The sequence below is a fragment of the Ostrea edulis genome, chromosome 6 (genome assembly GCF_947568905.1).
Source record: "Ostrea edulis chromosome 6, xbOstEdul1.1, whole genome shotgun sequence".
NCBI lineage: Eukaryota > Metazoa > Mollusca > Bivalvia > Ostreida > Ostreidae > Ostrea > Ostrea edulis.
Window position 1 is genome coordinate 20,025,640 of NC_079169.1, and position 18,071 is coordinate 20,043,710.

At 35.3% G+C, this 18,071-nt stretch overlaps 1 protein-coding gene across 8 annotated transcripts in view; it reads left to right on the forward strand.

The window, feature by feature from the left end:
- Positions 1-18,071, forward strand: part of LOC125645869 (neurogenic locus notch homolog protein 1-like) — a 132,422-nt gene that overhangs the window by 67,335 nt on the left and 47,016 nt on the right. For 6 of the 8 annotated variants that reach the window (XR_008796238.1, XR_008796242.1, XR_008796241.1 and 3 more), the window contains exons 8-19: positions 1,318-1,359; positions 7,162-7,275; positions 8,526-8,639; positions 8,974-9,087; positions 10,933-11,046; positions 11,408-11,521; positions 12,568-12,681; positions 13,043-13,156; positions 14,501-14,614; positions 14,977-15,090; positions 16,142-16,255; positions 16,614-16,727. Coding sequence is in view for 1 of the 8 variants with exons in the window: in XM_056141782.1 (XP_055997757.1) it covers positions 1,318-1,359; positions 7,162-7,275; positions 8,526-8,639; positions 8,974-9,087; positions 10,933-11,046; positions 11,408-11,521; positions 12,568-12,681; positions 13,043-13,156; positions 14,501-14,614; positions 14,977-15,090; positions 16,142-16,255; positions 16,614-16,727 (1,296 nt within the window). In the remaining 7 variants the exon portion in view is untranslated. Of the gene's footprint in view, positions 1-1,317; positions 1,360-2,864; positions 2,984-7,161; positions 7,276-8,525; positions 8,640-8,973; positions 9,088-10,932; positions 11,047-11,407; positions 11,522-12,567; positions 12,682-13,042; positions 13,157-14,500; positions 14,615-14,976; positions 15,091-16,141; positions 16,256-16,613; positions 16,728-18,071 lie in introns of those variants that run through there. The other 2 variants (XR_008796243.1, XR_008796240.1) reach the window with 2 other exon arrangements.

Below are 18,071 nucleotides of genomic sequence, written 5' to 3' on the forward strand. Positions count from 1 at the left end.
CGACTCCAGTGTGTAAATTCCGGCAGCAACTCGAAACCCTCCCATTCAATCATATTATAAATTGGCACTAACTACATTATGGGATGATTCCTTACAAAATAGTTTGTGAAAAGCATTCTCATCAAAATCATATAACAAAATAATCCAAAATGTACGTAGTCGGTTTGTTTTGAAACAAATCTTAACCACACTTTGCACTGAAAAATCATCTATTCCATGTGAATTTAATTCATCCTTCCACTTGCCTATGGAAGTTGGGGTATCTTCTTTTTCATTCAAAAGATTGTAATGATTTTGGAGCATATTTTATACAACAAAACAGTTTAATACTACAGGCATACATGGATTAAGAATTCTTTTGGTTGAATGTCTATCAATAGACAAAATGTTATACATGTAAGTGTTTTGAAATTACTGTCATAATGTAAAACTTATACGGTACCAATTTTGATGCACCAGATGCACATTTCGACAAAAATTGTCTCTTCAGTGATGCTCAAGCCGAAATTTTGGAAATTCGAAATAACAATAAACTTGTAAGAACTTAAAGGAAAATTAGAGTGTCAAAAACTGGGGCCAAATTCATCCAAGGATGAAGGAGATAATCCTTAATTTTGAAATCAATTTCTAAATTTTATCCCAGCAATGCTGTTATATTTCATTACAGATACGTTTTACCTCACCTGAATTGAAAGCTCAAGTGAGCTTTTCTGATCGCCTGTTGTCCCGTCTGTTTGTCTATCCGCCTGTCTGTAAACTTTTTACATTTTCGACTTCATTTCCAGGACCACTGGGCCAATTTCAACCAAACTTGGCACAAAGGGTTCTTGGATGAAGGGCTTTCAAGTTTGTTCAAATGAAGGGTTATGTCCCCTTCAAAGGGGAGATTATCGCAAAAATAGGGTGGCGTCATTTAAACTCTTCTCAAGAACCACTGGGCCAGAAGAGCTGAAATTTACATGAAACTTCCTGACATAGTGCAGATTCACGATTGTTAAAATGTCCGAGAATGCCGCCTCCAACTGGGGGGTTCGAAATTTCCAGTTTACGTAATGCTGCCGGTAAATATCAAAATCATAAAAGAGCCTGGAAAATGTCAGATATTTCGGACTAACATACCATGTACTGTTCTACATTTCTCGCTATTTTCACCGCATCCAAACACGTCACAATCAACACACTACGATGTTAAAGTCATTCCTTATTTATAATTGTGCATGTCTTGTGCATAGATATCTTAGTAAGTTGATTCAGTTAGCATTGTATATGGGTATGTCACCCAAAAGTAAACATACACCATATTTTCTTGTTTTACAGCCAATTGCATCCCTGGAGTCAATGATACCAACTGCACGGAAAGTAAGTATATATATTTCAGACTACTCCGGATAAATTCGGGGGACTAGCTGATTGGTTCCAACTTATTCCATACTTGAAATAAACGGAGTTGATGTTTATTGTCCATCTTGATATGTTGACATATGTGAAGCTGAATCACGTTAGATTGTTGTAGATTTCACAGTTTGAATACAAATTATATTGCTATCTATATTTCTATCTATCTATCTATCTATCTATCTATCTATCTATCTATCTATCTATCTATCTATCCATCCATCCATCCATCCATCCATCCATCCATCCATACATTCATCTAGTGCACATATACGTTGAGTAGGGCAATAATCGGTATCTGCTTTCATAATATTGCACGGACCTTCAATAACGGTGATATGTTTACCCGCCGCCATGCTGAAGCCAAAATCAGACAGCAATCAATGAACAACAAACCCTTATGATTGTCTCGATTGAAGTCAGCATTTCGCAAATTCTATGGTCGTTATAACGATCTAGTTCGTCAATACAACCTCGCATTGGGTCAAATGCTGTCTGACGTGTTTCATACCGATTGTTAAGCCGTTCTTGGCACACTGATTTTGACTGCGGATAACTCCGTTTACCTGATCAGGATATGAGGCTCACGGCGGGTATGACCGGTCAACAGGGGATGCTTACTCCTCCTAGGCACCTGACCCACCTCTGGTGTGTCCAGGGGTCCGTGTTTGCCCAACTATCTATTTTGTATTGCTTGTAGCAGTTATGAGATTGATCACTGTTCGTTATCTTCACCTTGCATGATTATAATTTTATTGTTCATATGAAATGATACAACGCACACGTCTCCGGTATAGAACTAGTTTCCGACACTTATATATACCTATATGATACGAGATCCACTAACCAGGACTACGACCGATATTAAGAATATGATAAAGCTGATAAAAACAAAATGTGCCTAATTTGATCAATCCTAAAGAAGAAATAGAAGTCGGGGTAAACACGGATTACTGGGAAAAAACAGACCTAGAGATTATAAAACGTGTTTGAGCACGTTTTCATACTCTAACTCAAACTCTGTGTTCTAAATCGTACTCATACTCAAAAGCGAAGGCTATAAAGCTTTTATGAATTCATTCTCACACGCAAATGAAGTATATGCTCAAGATTTTTCGAGTATGTTTCAATGCTTGCTCAGATCTGTACTCAAAACATGTCTGAGTTTGAGTATGAGTACGGTAAAAGTTTTAGAATCTCCAGGCTTGAGGTGGGATCAGGTGTCTAGGGGGATTATGTATCCCCTGAATGATAATAAAACAGTGAAAACTCTGTCTTCATTAGGTTAATGGAGATCCTAATCCGTAGTCAAAATCGACATAAAACGAACATTAATCCTACATACTTATGGTATATGGCAAATTCTAAGGGGCTTTGTAGAAATTATACATTTGGGTTGTTTTTCTTTCTTGAAGTGAAATACAATGCTTTATATTTCTGTGGATTGATGGATTGATTGATTGATTGATTGATTGTATATTGTGTAACATCCCTCTCGATATTTTGTCACTCATATGGAGACGTCACCATTGCCTGTGAAGGACTGTCAAATTTAGGCCTATGCTCGGCGCTTACGTTGGAACAATTGGTAGGATCATTTTTGACCGAATTCTTAGTTGTTTAGAAGCTTGGTTTAAATCGCTTTCTATGTTATTTAGATTATGACAAAAGAGTTTTAAAAATCTTCATATGCAAAAACTCTACGAAAAGATTACATTTTATTTGCAACAATTCCCTATAATTTAAAACTAACAATGGTCCTAATACAGTCTATTGAAGGACACCAGCATATCAAAATTTTATGTTTGGTAGAACGTCCCAATATACTACCTGTGCCCACCCCTGTTCAGAAAAAAAATCTCGGAGCAAAGAATGAGGGGTGGAACATTTCAGTATTCAAGTGAACATGTGCCAATAAGAAGTTTGTTGGCCTAGAGTGAGTGAAGACACCTGCGTGGTAGTTTGCAATTTTGGAAAACTTTGTGTCGAAGGCTCTCGATGCCATACCAATACTTATCTAAGATAATGAAAACGTGAAAATGCCGATCAGTGGTCAATATGATGAATCTTACAAGTCCTATAAAAGAATATAAAATCGAAATTCGGGTGAACACGAACTTCCAAGCCCACGATCGGTGAGACTATTTAGTCACTATACTATATAGTGTGTTTTGTAATTGTTTTCTAAAAACAATTATCTTGTTGTGGAAGCAAACTTTTATCACTTCCAAGATTTTTGTAGGATTCAGATAACATAATGATGCAATGTGATGCTTTTTTTTTATGCGAATGACAAAATTCTAATGTTTAATCCTAGCAACACAGGACCCAAGTAGTAGGTACAATGTGGTATTTTATTTTTGAAAAGAGACTGTACCACATTTTGATGAGGTAGGAATTCAATGGAGCTTTGGTTATGGGGAATCATGCCACGAAATGCATTTAGATGCAAGGTGAAGATAACGAACAGTGATCAATCTCATAACTCCTACAAGCAAATACAAATATCATCCCTGCTATCGTAATGTAAACATACGTAACTCTGTGCCACAGGCACTTGTTTATGTAAATGGTTTATGACCTCTATATACTAGTAATAACACAAGGTACCTAGTTTCAAATGACACTGAATGGCACCCCTGAGAATGTCGGCCTTTTCAGCTTCCAGGGAATATGCGATGCAAATGTATTTACTACCGTTCTATTGTACAATCATTCAACTAAAAAACCATGTATGATATTACTGCATTCATTGTCCCTTATCACCGAAAACTGCAACAAAAAACAGCTTGATTTTCCGTTTCATACCACGAAGTGCTTTGTACTGATACCGCGCAGAATAAGTGCGCGATTTTGACTTACTAGCACGCTCTTCTAAAATTCCATTTGGAATTCTTTAGAGTTATTTATAGAGAGATGAAGAGTCAGAAATGAATTAAAAATAACAGGCAAAAGGATGGTTTTAATGGTGACCATTGACCACAATTGATCTTATTTTATATTATTTAGTTACTAACGTTAGGGGGAAAATACTACAAAAAATAAAGGGGGCTCCATCCCCCCATTTTTCTACAGACACCTGATATATAGATACAACTACCCCCCTTCTGATTTTTTTTGCGTTGACTATTTCTCCAAAATGTGTGGATTCCTTGCCTGTCTCATCCCAAATTTGAATGATGTAGTCGTTTCACGCTTTGAACAAGCTTTAGAGATTGGCCTTATACTGTGCTGGTATGATAAGAGATATTTAATGTAAACCGTATACGGCAAGTATACAAAAAGCATGTTCACGGTTACACAAATCGAACTTAGTATGGAATAGACGGAGAATCCACACATTTTGGAGAAATAATCGCCGCCCCAAAAATCAGAAGGGGGGGGGGAGTAGTAGTGTCCATACTTCAGATGCCTGTGAATTTCTCCATATCGACACATATTCGCAAAGTTAGGGATGCGGGGAGGGGGCGCCGGAGAAGTTAGAAGTTGCACATGGCTTGTTTAAATTTCCTGACAGGCAATGATAAAAATATAATAGCCATGTGTGTGTATGTGGGGGGCAGGATTTATATAGTGTTCGTCATTGCTGTCTCAATTTCTTTCCCTCAGGATGGGAGGGGGTTATCCTTTGCTACAGGGCTTCAATTTATAACTTTCAAGCTTACATGCATTAATATCTTCTCATTTACTACTACGTATTACTATCAAAAATAGTGGAGGGGCCAGTCTCGCAATATATCTTCATTTGCATATATAAAAATATATATAACAGGTAATGTTCATTGTCAATTAAAAGGGTGCATGGGCCAGTCCCCTCCGAAAACATTGTTATGTGCCTGCAGCCTTCTTGGTACTTATGGTGGGTTTCATAAAATGTTAATGTAACAACATGTACTTGTCACATCAATACATACCACAAAGTCAATAACACATCACTAAAAACTTAACTTGCTCAATCATGCATACTTCCAAATAATCTTTGATATGTATTTTCACTGACTTTCCATTGATCTGCATGAAACATGCAATTGGCAGAAATATTTTTCATACTACTTAACGAAATTGCATTAACAGTAAGTCATAATTTCATTATTATCTTCATCAGAAATGATTCCGACACGAAAATATTTTTAAATCTCCACTCTCGGGAAGTCTTAACTTCTATCTCAGAAGTGACGATAGGTAAAATCCCGAAACGTACGAACAGCTTTGGTTTTTTTCAGTAACTACAACTAGCGTACAGCGTCTTCATTTCAAAATTTTTATTTTGATAACAAAGCAATATTTTAAAGATTTTTTGGTAATAAACATCGCATCAATTTTTTGTGATAATAAAACAATGAGACTTTATTTTTCAACACAAAGAATATACAATTTTCATTCTGTTCGTTATCAGTACATTGCACTTCGTGGAAAATTATGCTGTAGACCCATGTTTTGTTGCAGTTTTCGGCGATAACAGGCAATGAATGCAGTCTTGTCATACATGGTTTTTTAGTTGAATGATTGTGCAATAGAACAGTAGTAAATACATTTGCATCGTATATTCCCTGGAAGCTGAAAAGGCTGGCATTCTCAGGGGTGTCATTCGGTGTCATTTAAAGCTAGTTACTTTGTGTTATTATTAGTATACAGAGGTCATAAGTCATTTACAGAAACAAGTGCCTGTGCTCTGTGTCCCTACAATAAACTGTCGATGCGACATTTTTTTCAGTGATGCCTATGGACAATATTACATACTTTCTACAAAATTGTCCCTGCGTTGCGAACACACACACACACACACACACACACACACACACACACACATATATATATATATATATATATATATATATATATATATATATATATAGAATGACATATTCCATAAAAAACAATAATTTACTGCTAGTGCTTTCTCCATGTCTACATGGTTCATCAGGCAGTTCAAATATACAAAAAAATGTTTAGTAATGTCTTTGTGATGACGTCAATTAAACGAGTCCTTTGTGACATCATAATAACCTTAACCGGTAGCGTTTGGTAATTGTCTATAATTCCCACATATTGTGTACAAATATTATGCTAAATTGTAGTTCAATTGTTCATATAATTATTTTCTATTAAGGCTTGGATTAAAAAGTGTATAAAATAGTCCTCTTTGGCTTTGCGAGTTATTTCATTTTCAGTCCACATTTTAAAGAACGGGAACACTTTAAATTTACCACCCCCGCATTCTGCAAAATATTCGCTACATGGGGTGTTCCGCAAACTAGGATTTTTAATTTGTCGTTTATGCACCCTAACTCACGCATTGAGTTTCTTAGTCTGTCCTATGTCGTTTTCTCCACAGGTTGTGCAAGTGGCACAGTAAATAAGATTCTCAGATTTGCAGTTCATGATGTCTGATTTTCAATATTTTTCCGGATTTTTAAGTTATGGAATTACCCTTTTCTATGTATTCGCACGTCCCGCAGCGTGGGTCACCACATTTTTTGACGTATCTGACCCTATTCAGGGAAAAATTGGCTTCAGTTAGGAGTTTTTTTAGGCATCGTGCCTGACGTTGGCTGTTAATAATTTGAGATCAATTCACCACATTGCTAATCAATTTTTTCATATTGGAATTGATATTCCATATAAAAGTTATGAGATGGATCGCTGTTCCTTAACTTAGCTCTTCATGATGTGGAAAGTGAATACTTTACTTCATTATCACGCTGTCTAACTTGTTTTATTTTTCCTTGGATACAACCTATCATTTCTCCATCCCTTTCGTTTCAGATATAAATGAATGTGCGACGGAACCGTGTCAGAACAATGGAACATGTACAGATCAAATTAATAGCTACGAATGTCAATGTGTTGCGGGATTTAATGGGACTAACTGCGAGAATGGTAAGTAAATTTACAAAATGTGTCTTTGAATTAATTTTTTGCGTGTTGAATTTTTCGCATTTGTAGACCATATTTGATTATACGTCTGCACATACTGTTATTATTAGAAATAATTCACATCGATTCCGTTTGAAAAGAAATTATGTTTATTATAAGTAAATGATCCCTGTGGTAAAGGAGATGTAAGTCTGTTGAAAGGAAGGCTCATATCCCTTCCAACGAGAAATCATTACGAAAATACAAGAATTTAAGAGTCTTCTTAAGAACCACTAGCCCAGGAAATTTCATATGCGCATGAAACCTTCGTGACATACAGATTCAAGTTTGTTAAAACCATTGACCCGGAGTAGTGTCGAACCACAATAAAGGATTCTAATTTTACATACAAATATAAAGGGTATGCTTTTAAAATATTCTTCTTATGACCAACTGGACCAGGGCTATTCAATTTTACATGGCAGTATTCTGACATAGTGAAGATTACATTTTTGTGTAGCTTGACATTGTGAACTTGATTTGGAGTTATACCTACTTTTTAAATATCTAATGGAAAACAACTCAACTACATGACTAACATGATGATTAAAGCTTCTCCATCGTCAAACTGCTATATTTATACAGTAACATTCCAATATCACATACATTGTACATATGGTGTTTATATCTCTCAACTGTTTCAATGCGTAAGAGAGTGTTCTGAATATGATCAGATTATAAATCAAAGCGTGCTACGGTAATTAAGTTGCTGTTAAAAGGGGTTCAATACTATTCTTTAAAGTCTGCATTTCGCAAATTCTATGGTCGTTATGATGATCTAGTTTGCCAATATGACCTATCATTCAGTCAAATCCTGTCTGACATGTTTCATACCAATTGTTAGGCCGTTCTTGGCACACTGATATGGACTATGGATTACTCCGTTGACTTCATCAAAACATAAGAGTTCGCGTTGGGTGTGACCGGTGAACAGGGGATGCTTACTCCTCTTAATCACTTGATCCCATTTCTGTTATGTCCATGGGTCCATGATTGCCCAACTTTTTATTTCGTATTCCTTAGAGGAGTTGTGAGATTGATCACCGTTCGTTATCTTAGCTTTCCATGATGTAGAGAGTGACGGCTTTTTGCTATTTCAATATGAAGCTATTGAACTTGTTTTATATTTCCTTGGAAACAATCTATCATTTCTTCAAGTTTTATTTTTCCTTGGAAACAATCTATCACTTCTCCATCTAACTATTTCGTTTCAGATATAGATGAATGTGCGACGGAACCTTGTCAGAACAATGGAACATGCACAGATCAAATTGATAGCTACGAATGTCAATGTGTTGCGGGGTTTAATGGGACTAACTGCGAGAATGGTAAGTAAATTTACAAAATGTGTCTTTGAATTAATTTGTTGGATGTTGAAGTTTTCGCATTTGTAAACCATATTTGATTTTAGGTCTTCACATGCTGTTATTATCAGAAATAATTCACATCAATTCCGTTTGAAAAGAAATGTTTATTACAAGGACAAGATATAGATGCAATTAGAATAGATGCAAAATGAGTTTTGTATGTTAATTTTATTTAACTAGGTATCTTGGTTTTCTTAGAAAATAATGTAGAAATAATCAGACCCATAATCAAATGGTGTTTATTTTCATGGACGGACTTTCTCGGCATATGTACCATGGATGTATTTCGTTTCAGATATAGATGAATGTGCGGCGGAACCTTGTCAGAACAATGGAACATGCACAGATCAAATTGATAGCTACGAATGTCAATGTGTTGCGGGGTTTAATGGGACTAACTGTGAGAATAGTAAGTTTCGGTAATATGCAGTTGAAAAAGATTTAACTAAAGCTTTTGTTAAACTGATTTCATCTACGGTATACATTTGTGCGTCATGTGAATGAGCTCACCTTAGCTTTTCTGGTCGACCTTTGTCTTTTGTCTTTCTATTCATCCGTCCGTTGTGCGTCCCTCTGTTTGTAGACTTTTCACTTCTTTACTCTAAAACCCCTGGACCAATTTCAATGAAACATTATAGAAATGACCCATGTGGTAAAGGATATTTAAGGTATTCAATGTATAATGACCATATTTCATATCTAATAAATGGATGGTGGAATATTTGTAATCATGGTATCATTTTGAAGGGTTCATCAAATAAAAATAATACACCATAGGAATTTTCAAAATTTTGTTTACTGCTTGATTTATTTCACCTAAAATTTAACATTGAAGTATATGGGAAAAGCATGTTTTATTACAATATTTTAAAAACAAATTATATTTTCATACTAATCTCTTGGTAGAAAGTTGCATACACTTTCTTTTTATGAAAATATGAAATAAAATTAATCATTGACCACACACATTTTTAGAAAATTAGATTTTTTAAAATTTTACAAAGGGCAGACAACTCTTCCAAAAAATCTTAAGTGCAAAAAGGTCAGCTTCTAATCATTTACCAGTCATGTGAATTTCATCTGCTTTGCTTTCATCATTATTTAACAATAAACTTTTATGTTGATCTAAATCCTTCAAAATTGTGCATCATCCTTTCATTATACATGGAATACTTTAAATCTCTTGAAAGGAAGGCTCATATCCCCTCAAAAGGGAAATCATTACGAAAATACAAGAATTTAAGAGTCTTCTCAACAACCACTAGGCCAACAAATTTCATATGCGCATGAAACCTTCGTGACATACTCTAGATTCAAGTTTGTTAAAACCATTGACCCAGAAGTAGTGTCGAGCCACAATAAGGAATTCAAGTTTTACATACAAATATAAAGGGTATGCTTTTAAAATATTCTTCTGATGAACAACTGGAGCAGGGCTATTCAATTTTACATGGCAGTTTTCTGACATAGTGAAGATTACGTTTTTGTGAAGCTTGACATTGTGAACTTGATTTGGAGTGAGACTTACTTTTTTAATATCTAATGGAAAAAAAACTCAACTACATGACTAGCATGATGATTAAAGCTTCTCCATCGTCAAACTGCTATATTTATGCAGTAACATTCCAATATCACATACATTGTACATATGGTGTTTATATCTCTCAACTGTTTCAGTGCGCAAGAGAGTGTTCTGAATATGATGAGATTATAAATCAAAGCGTGCTACGGTAATCAAGTTGCTGTTACAAGGGGTTCAATAGTATTGTTTAAAGTCAGCATTTCGCTAATTCTATGGTCGTTATGACGATATAGTTTGCCAATATGACCTATCATTCAGTCAAATCCTGTCTGACATGTTTCATACCAATTGTTAGACCGTTCTTGGCACACTGATATGGACTATGGATTACTCCGTTGACTTCATCAAGACATACATGTAAGAGTTCGCGTTGGGTGTGACCGGTGGACAGTGGATGCTTACTCCTCCTAAGCACTTGATACCATTTCTGTTATGTCCAGGGGTCCGTGATTGCCCTAGTTTTTATTTCGTATTCCTTAGAGGAGTTGTGAGATTGATCACCGTTCGTTATCTTAGCTTTTGATGATGTGGAATGTGACGACTTTTTGCCATTTCAATATGAGGTTCTTGAACTTGTTTTATATTTCCTTGGAAACACTCTATCACTTCTTCATATTTTATTTTTCCTTGGAAACAATCTATCATTTTCTCCATCTAACTATTTCGTTTCAGATATAGATGAATGTACGGCGGAACCTTGTCAGCACAATGGAACATGCACAGATCAAATTAATAGCTACGAATGTAAATGTGTTGCGGGGTTTAATGGGACTAACTGCGAGAATGGTAAGTAAATTTACAAAATGTATTTTTGAATTAATATGTTGGATGTTGAATTTTTCACATTTGTAAACAATATTTGATTTTAGATCTTCACATGCTGTTATTATTAGAAATAATTCACATCAATTCCGTTTGAAAAGTAATGATGTTTATTACAAGGACAAGATGTAGATGCAATTAGAATGGATGCAAAATGAATTTTGTCTGAAAACGAGCTACGTATTTTGTATGTTAATTTTATTTAAATAGTTATCTTGGTTTTCTTAGAAAATAATATGGAAATAATCAGACCCATAATCAAATGGTGTTTATTTTCTTGGAGAAAATTTCTCGGCATATGTACCATGGATGTATTTCGTTTCAGATATAGATGAATGTGCGGCGGAACCTTGTCAGAACAATGGAACATGCACAGATCAAATTGATAGCTACGAATGTCAATGTGTTGCGGGATTTAATGGGACTAACTGTGAGAATAGTAAGTTTCGGCAATATGCAGTTAAAAAAGATTTAACTAAAGCTTTTGTGTAAAGCTGATTTCATCGACGGTATACGTTTGGACGTCATGTGGTTGAGCTCACCTGAGCTGAAAGCTCACGTGAGGTTTTCTGGTCGACCTTTGTCTTTTCTCTTTCTATTCATCCGTCCGTTGTGCGTCCCTCTGTTTGTAGACTTTTCACTTTTTCGCTCTAAAACCTCTGGACCAATTTCAATGAAACATTATAGAAATGACCCATGTGGTAAAGGATATTTAAGTCTATTGAAAGGAAGGCTCATATCCCTTCAAAAGGGAAATCATTACGAAAATACAAGAATTTAAGAGTCTTCTCAACCACTAGGCCAAAAATTTCATATGTGCATGAAACCTTCGTGACATACTCCAGATTCAAGTTTGTTAAAACCATTCACCCCGGAGTAGTGTGGAGCCACAATCAGGGATTCTAGTTTTACATACAAATATAAAGGGTATGCTTTTAAAATATTCTTCTTATGAACAACTGGAGCAGGGCTATTCAATTTTACATGGCAGTTTTCTGACATAGTGAAGATTACGTTTTTGTGAAGCTTGATATCGTGAACTTGATTTGGAGTCAGACCCACTTTTTTAATATCTAATGGAAAACAACTCAACTACATGACTAACATGATGATTAAAGCCTCTCCATCGTCACACTGCTATATTTATGCAGTACCATTCCAATATCACATACATTGTACATATGGTGTTTATATCTCTCAACTGTTTCAGTGCGCTAGAGAGTGTTCTGAATATGATCAGATAAATCAAAGCGAGCTACGGTAATTAAGATGATGTTTATTTCGTATTCCGTAGAGGAGTTGTGAGACTGATCACCGTTCGTTATCTTTGCTTTTCATGATGTAGAGAGTGACGGCTTTTTGCTATTTCAATATCAAGCTATTGAACTTGTTTTATATTTCCGTGGAAACAATCTATCATTTCTTCATGATATATTTTTCCTTGGAAACAATCTATCATTTCTCCATCTAACTATTTCGTTTCAGATATAGATGAATGTGCGACGGAACCGTGTCAGAACAATGGAACATGCACAGATCAAATTGATAGCTACGAATGTCAATGTGTTGCGGGATTTAATGGGACCAACTGCGAGAATGGTAAGTAAATTTACAAAATATATTTTTGAATTAATTTTTTGCGTGTTGAATTTTTTGCATTTGTAAACCATATTTGATTTTACGTCCTCACATACTGTTATTATTTGAATTAATTCACACCGATTCCGTTTGAAAAGAAATGATGTTTATTATAAGGACATGATATAGATGCAATTAGAATGGATGCAAAATGAGTTTTGTCTTAAAACGAGCTACGTATTTTGTGTGTTCATTTTATTTAATTAGGTATCTTGGTTTTCTTAGAAAATAATGTGGAAATAATCAGACCCATAATCAAATGGTGTTCATTTTCATGGACAGAATTTATCGGCATATGTACCACGGATGTATTTCGTTTTAGATATAGATGAATGTGCGCCGGAACCTTGTCAGAACAATGGGACATGCACAGATCAAATTGATAGCTACGAATGTCAATGTGTTGCGGGATTTAATGGGACTAACTGTGAGAATAGTAAGTTTCGGTAATATGCAGTTGAAAAAGATTTAACTAAAGCTTTTGTGTTAAGCTGATTTTATTGATGCTATACATTTGTGTGTCATGTGGGTGAGCTCACCTGAGATGAAACCTCACGTGAGCTTTTCTGGTTGAGCTTTGGCTTTTCTCTTTCTATTCATCCGTCTGTCGTGCGTCCCCCTGTTTGTAGACTTTTCACTTCTTTGCTCTAGAACCTCTGGACCAATTTAAATCAAACATTGTAGAAATGACCCATGTGGTAAAGGAGATTTAAGTCTATTGAAAGGAAGTCTCATATCCATTCAAAGGGAAATCATTACGAAAATACAAGAATTTAAGAGTTTTCCCAACAACCACTAGGCCAGGGATTTTCATATTCGCATGAAAGCTTCGTGACATACTCCAGATTAAAGTTTGTTAAAACCATTCACCCCGGAGTAGTGTGGAGCCACAATAAGGGATTCTAGTTTTACATACAAATATAAAGGGTATGCTTTTAAAATATTCTTCTGATGAACAACTGGAGCAAGGCCATTCAATTTTACATGGCAGTTTTCTGACATAGTGAAGATTACGTTTTCGTGAAGCTTGACATTGTGAACTTGATTTGAAGTCAGACCTACTTTTTTAATATCTAATGGAAAACAACTCAACTGCATGACTAACATGATGATTAAAGCTTCTCCATCGTCAAACTGCTATATTTATGCAGCAACATTCCAATATCACCTACACTGTACTTATGGTGTTTATATCTCTCAACTGTTTCGATCCGCGAGAGTGTGTTCTGAATATGATCAGATTATAAATCAAAGCGTGCTACGGTAATCAAGTTGCTGTTACAAGGGGTTCAATAGTGTTGTTTAAAGTCAGTATTTCGCAATTTCTATGGTCGTTATGACGATATAGTTTGCCAATATGACCTATCATTCAGTCAAATCCTGTCTGACATGTTTCATACCAATTGTTAGACCGTTCTTGGCACACTGATATGGACTATGGATTACTCCGTTGACTTCATCAAGACATAAGAGTTCGCGTTGGGTGTGACCGGTGGACAGTGGATGCTTACTCCTCCTAAGCACTTGATACGATTTCTGTTATGTCCAGGGGTCCGTGATTGCCCTAGTTTTTATTTCGTATTCCTTAGAGGAAATATGAGATTGATCACCGTTCGTTATCTTAGCTTTTCATGATGTAGAAAGTGACGACTTTTTGCTATTTCAATATCAAGCTATCAAACTTGTTTTATATTTCGTTGGAAACACTCTATCATTTCTTCATGTTTTATTTTTCCTTGGAAACAATCTATCATTTCTTCATCTAACTATTTCGTTTCAGATATAGATGAATGTGCGACGGAACCTTGTCAGAACAATGGAACATGCACAGATCAAATTGATAGCTACGAATGTCAATGTGTTGCGGGATTTAATGGGACTAACTGCGAGAATGGTAAGTAAATTTACAAAATACGTCTTTGAATTAATTTGTTGGATGTTGAATTGTTCTCATTTGTAAACCATATTCGATTTTTGATCTTCACATGCTCTTATTATTAGAAATTATTCAAATCGATTCCGTTTGAAAAGAAATGATGTTTAATACAAGGACAAGATATAGATGCAATTAGAATGGATGCAAAATGAATTTTGTCTTAAAACGAGCTACGTATTTTGTATGTTAATTTTATTTAAATAGTTATCTTGGTTTTTTTTAGAAAATAATGTGGAAATAATCAGATCCATAATCAAATGGTGTTTATTTTCTTGGAGAAAATTTCTCGGCATATGTACCATGGATGTATTTCGTTTCAGATATAGATGAATGTTCGGCGGAACCTTGTCAGAACAATGGAACATGCACAGATCACATTGATAGCTATGAATGTCAATGTGTTGCGGGATTTAATGGGAGTAGCTGTGAGAATAGTAAGTTTCGGTAATATGCAGTTGAAAAAGACTTAACTAAAGCTGTTCTGTTAAGCTGATTTCATCGACGGTATACATTTGTGCGTGATGTGGGTGAGCTCACCTGAGCTGAAAGCTCACGTGAGGTTTTCTGGTCGACCTTTGTCTCTTCTCTTTCTATTCATCCGTCCGTTGTGCGTCCCTCTGTTTGTAGACTTTTCACTTTTTTGCTCTAAACCCTCTGGACCAATTTCAATGAAACATTATAGAAATGACCCATGTGGTAAAGGATATTTAAGTTTATTGAAAGGAAGGCTCATATTCCTTCAAAAGGGAAATCATTACGAAAATACAAGAATTTAAGAGTCTTCTCAACAACCACTAGGCCAAGAAATTTCATATGCGCATGAAAACTTCGTGACATACTCTAGATTCAAGTTTGCTAAAACCATTGACCCCGGAGTAGTGTCGAGCCACAATAAGAGATTCAAGTTTTACATACAAATATAAAGGGTATGCTTTTAAAATATTCTTCTTATGAACAACTGGAGCAGGGCTATTCAATTTTACATGGCAGTTTTCTGACATAGTGAAGATTACGTTTTTGTGAAGCTTGACATTGTGAACTTGATTTGGAGTCAGACCTACTTTTTTAATATCTAATGGAAAACAACTCACCTACATGACTAACATGATGATTAAAGCTTCTCCATCGTCAAACTGCTATATTTATGCAGTAACATTCCAATATCACATACATTGTACATATGGTGTTTATATCTCTCAACTGTTTCAGTGTGTTAGAGAGTGTTCTGAATATGATCAGATAAATCAAAGCGAGCTACGGTAATTAAGTTGATGTTTATTTCGTATTCCGTAGAGGAGTTGTGAAATTGATCACCGTTCGTTATCTTTGCTTTTCATGATGTAGAGAGTGACGGCTTTTTGCTATTTCAATATGAAGCTATTAAACTTCTTTCATATTTCCTTGGAAACAATCTTATCATTTCTTCATGATATACTCTTCCTACTAAACAATCTATCATTTCTCCATCTAACTATTTCGTTTCAGATATAGATGAATGTGCGACGGAACCGTGTCAGAACAATGGAACATGCACAGATCAAATTGATAGCTATGAATGTCAATGTGTTGCGGGATTTAATGGGACTAACTGCGAGAATGGTAAGTAAATTTACAAAATGTGTTTTTGAATTAATTTGTTGGATGTTGAATTGTTCGCATTTGTAAACCATATTTGATTTTATATCTTCACATGCTGTTATTATTAAAAATAATTCACATCGATTCCGTTTGAAAAGATAGGTTTATTACAAGGACAAGATATAGATGCAATTAGAATGGATTCAAAATGAGTTTTGTCTGAAAACGAGCTAGGTATTTTGTATATTAATTTTATTTAATTAGGTATCTTGGTTTTCTTAGAAAATAATGTGGAAATAATCAGACCCATAATCAAATGGTGTTTACTTTCTTGGAGAAAATTTCTCGGCATATTTAGCATAGATGTATTTCGTTTCAGATATAGATGAATGTGCGGCGGAACCTTGTCAGAACAATGGAACATGCACAGATCAAATTGATAGCTACGAATGTCAATGTGTTGCGGGATTTAATGGGACTAACTGTGAGAATAGTAAGTTTTGGTAATATGCAGTTGAAAAAGATTTAATTAAAGCTTTTGTGTTAAGCTGATTTTATCGATGCTATACATTTCTGCGTCATGTTGGTGAGCTCACCTGAGATGAAACCTCACGTGAGCTTTTCTGGTCGACCTTTGGTTTTTCTCTTTCTATTCATCCGTTCGTTGTGCGGGCCCCTGTTTGTGGACTTTTCACTTCTTTGCTCTAGAACCTCTGGACCAATTTCAATGAGACATTTTAGAAATGACCCATGTGGTAAAGGAGATTTAAGTCTGTTGAAAGGAAGGCTCATATCCCTTCAAAGGGAAATCATTACGAAAATACAAGCATTTAAGAGTTTTCCCAACAACCACTAGGCCAGGAATTTTCATATTCGCATGAAAGTTTCGTGACATACTCCAGATTAAAGTTTGTTAAAACCATTGACCCCGGAGTAGTGTGGAGCCACAATAAGGGATTCTAGTTTTACATACAAATATAAAGAGTGTGCTTTTAAAATATTCTTCTGATGAACAACTAGATCAGAGCTATTCAATTTCACATGGCAGTTTTCTGACATAGTGAATATTACGTTTTTGTGAAGCTTGACATTGTGAACTTGATTTGAAGTCAAACCTACTTTTTTAATATCTAATGGAAAACAACTCAACTACATGACTAACATGATGATTAAAGCTTCTCCATCGTCAAACTGCTATATTTATGCAGCAACATTCCAATATCACCTACACTGTACATATGGTGTTTAAATCTCTCAACTATTTCGATCCGCGAGAGAGTGTTCTGAATATGATCAGATCATAAATCAAAGCGTGCTACGGTAATCAAGTTGATGTTACAATGGGTTCACTAGTATTGTTTAAAGTCAGCATTTCACAAATTCTATGGTCGTTATGATGATATAGTTTGGCAATATGACCTATCATTCATCAAATCCTGTCTGACATGTTTCATACCAATTGTTAGGCCGTTCTTCGCATACTGATATGGACTATGGATTACTCCGTTGACTTCATCAAGACATAAGAGTTCGCGTGGAGTCTGACCAGTGGACAGTGGATGTTTACTCCTCCTAAGCACTTGATGCCATTTCTGTTATGTCCAGGGGTCCGTGATTGCCCTAGAATTTATTTCGTATTCCTTAGAGGAGTTATGAGATTGATCATCGTTCGTTATCTTAGCTTTTCATGATGTAGAAAGTGACGCTGTTTTTGCTATTTCAATATGAAGCTATTGAACTTGTTTTATATTTCCTTGGAAACAATCTATCATTTCTTCATGTTTTATTTTTCCTTGGAAACAATCTATCATTTTCTCCATCTAACTATTTCGTTTCA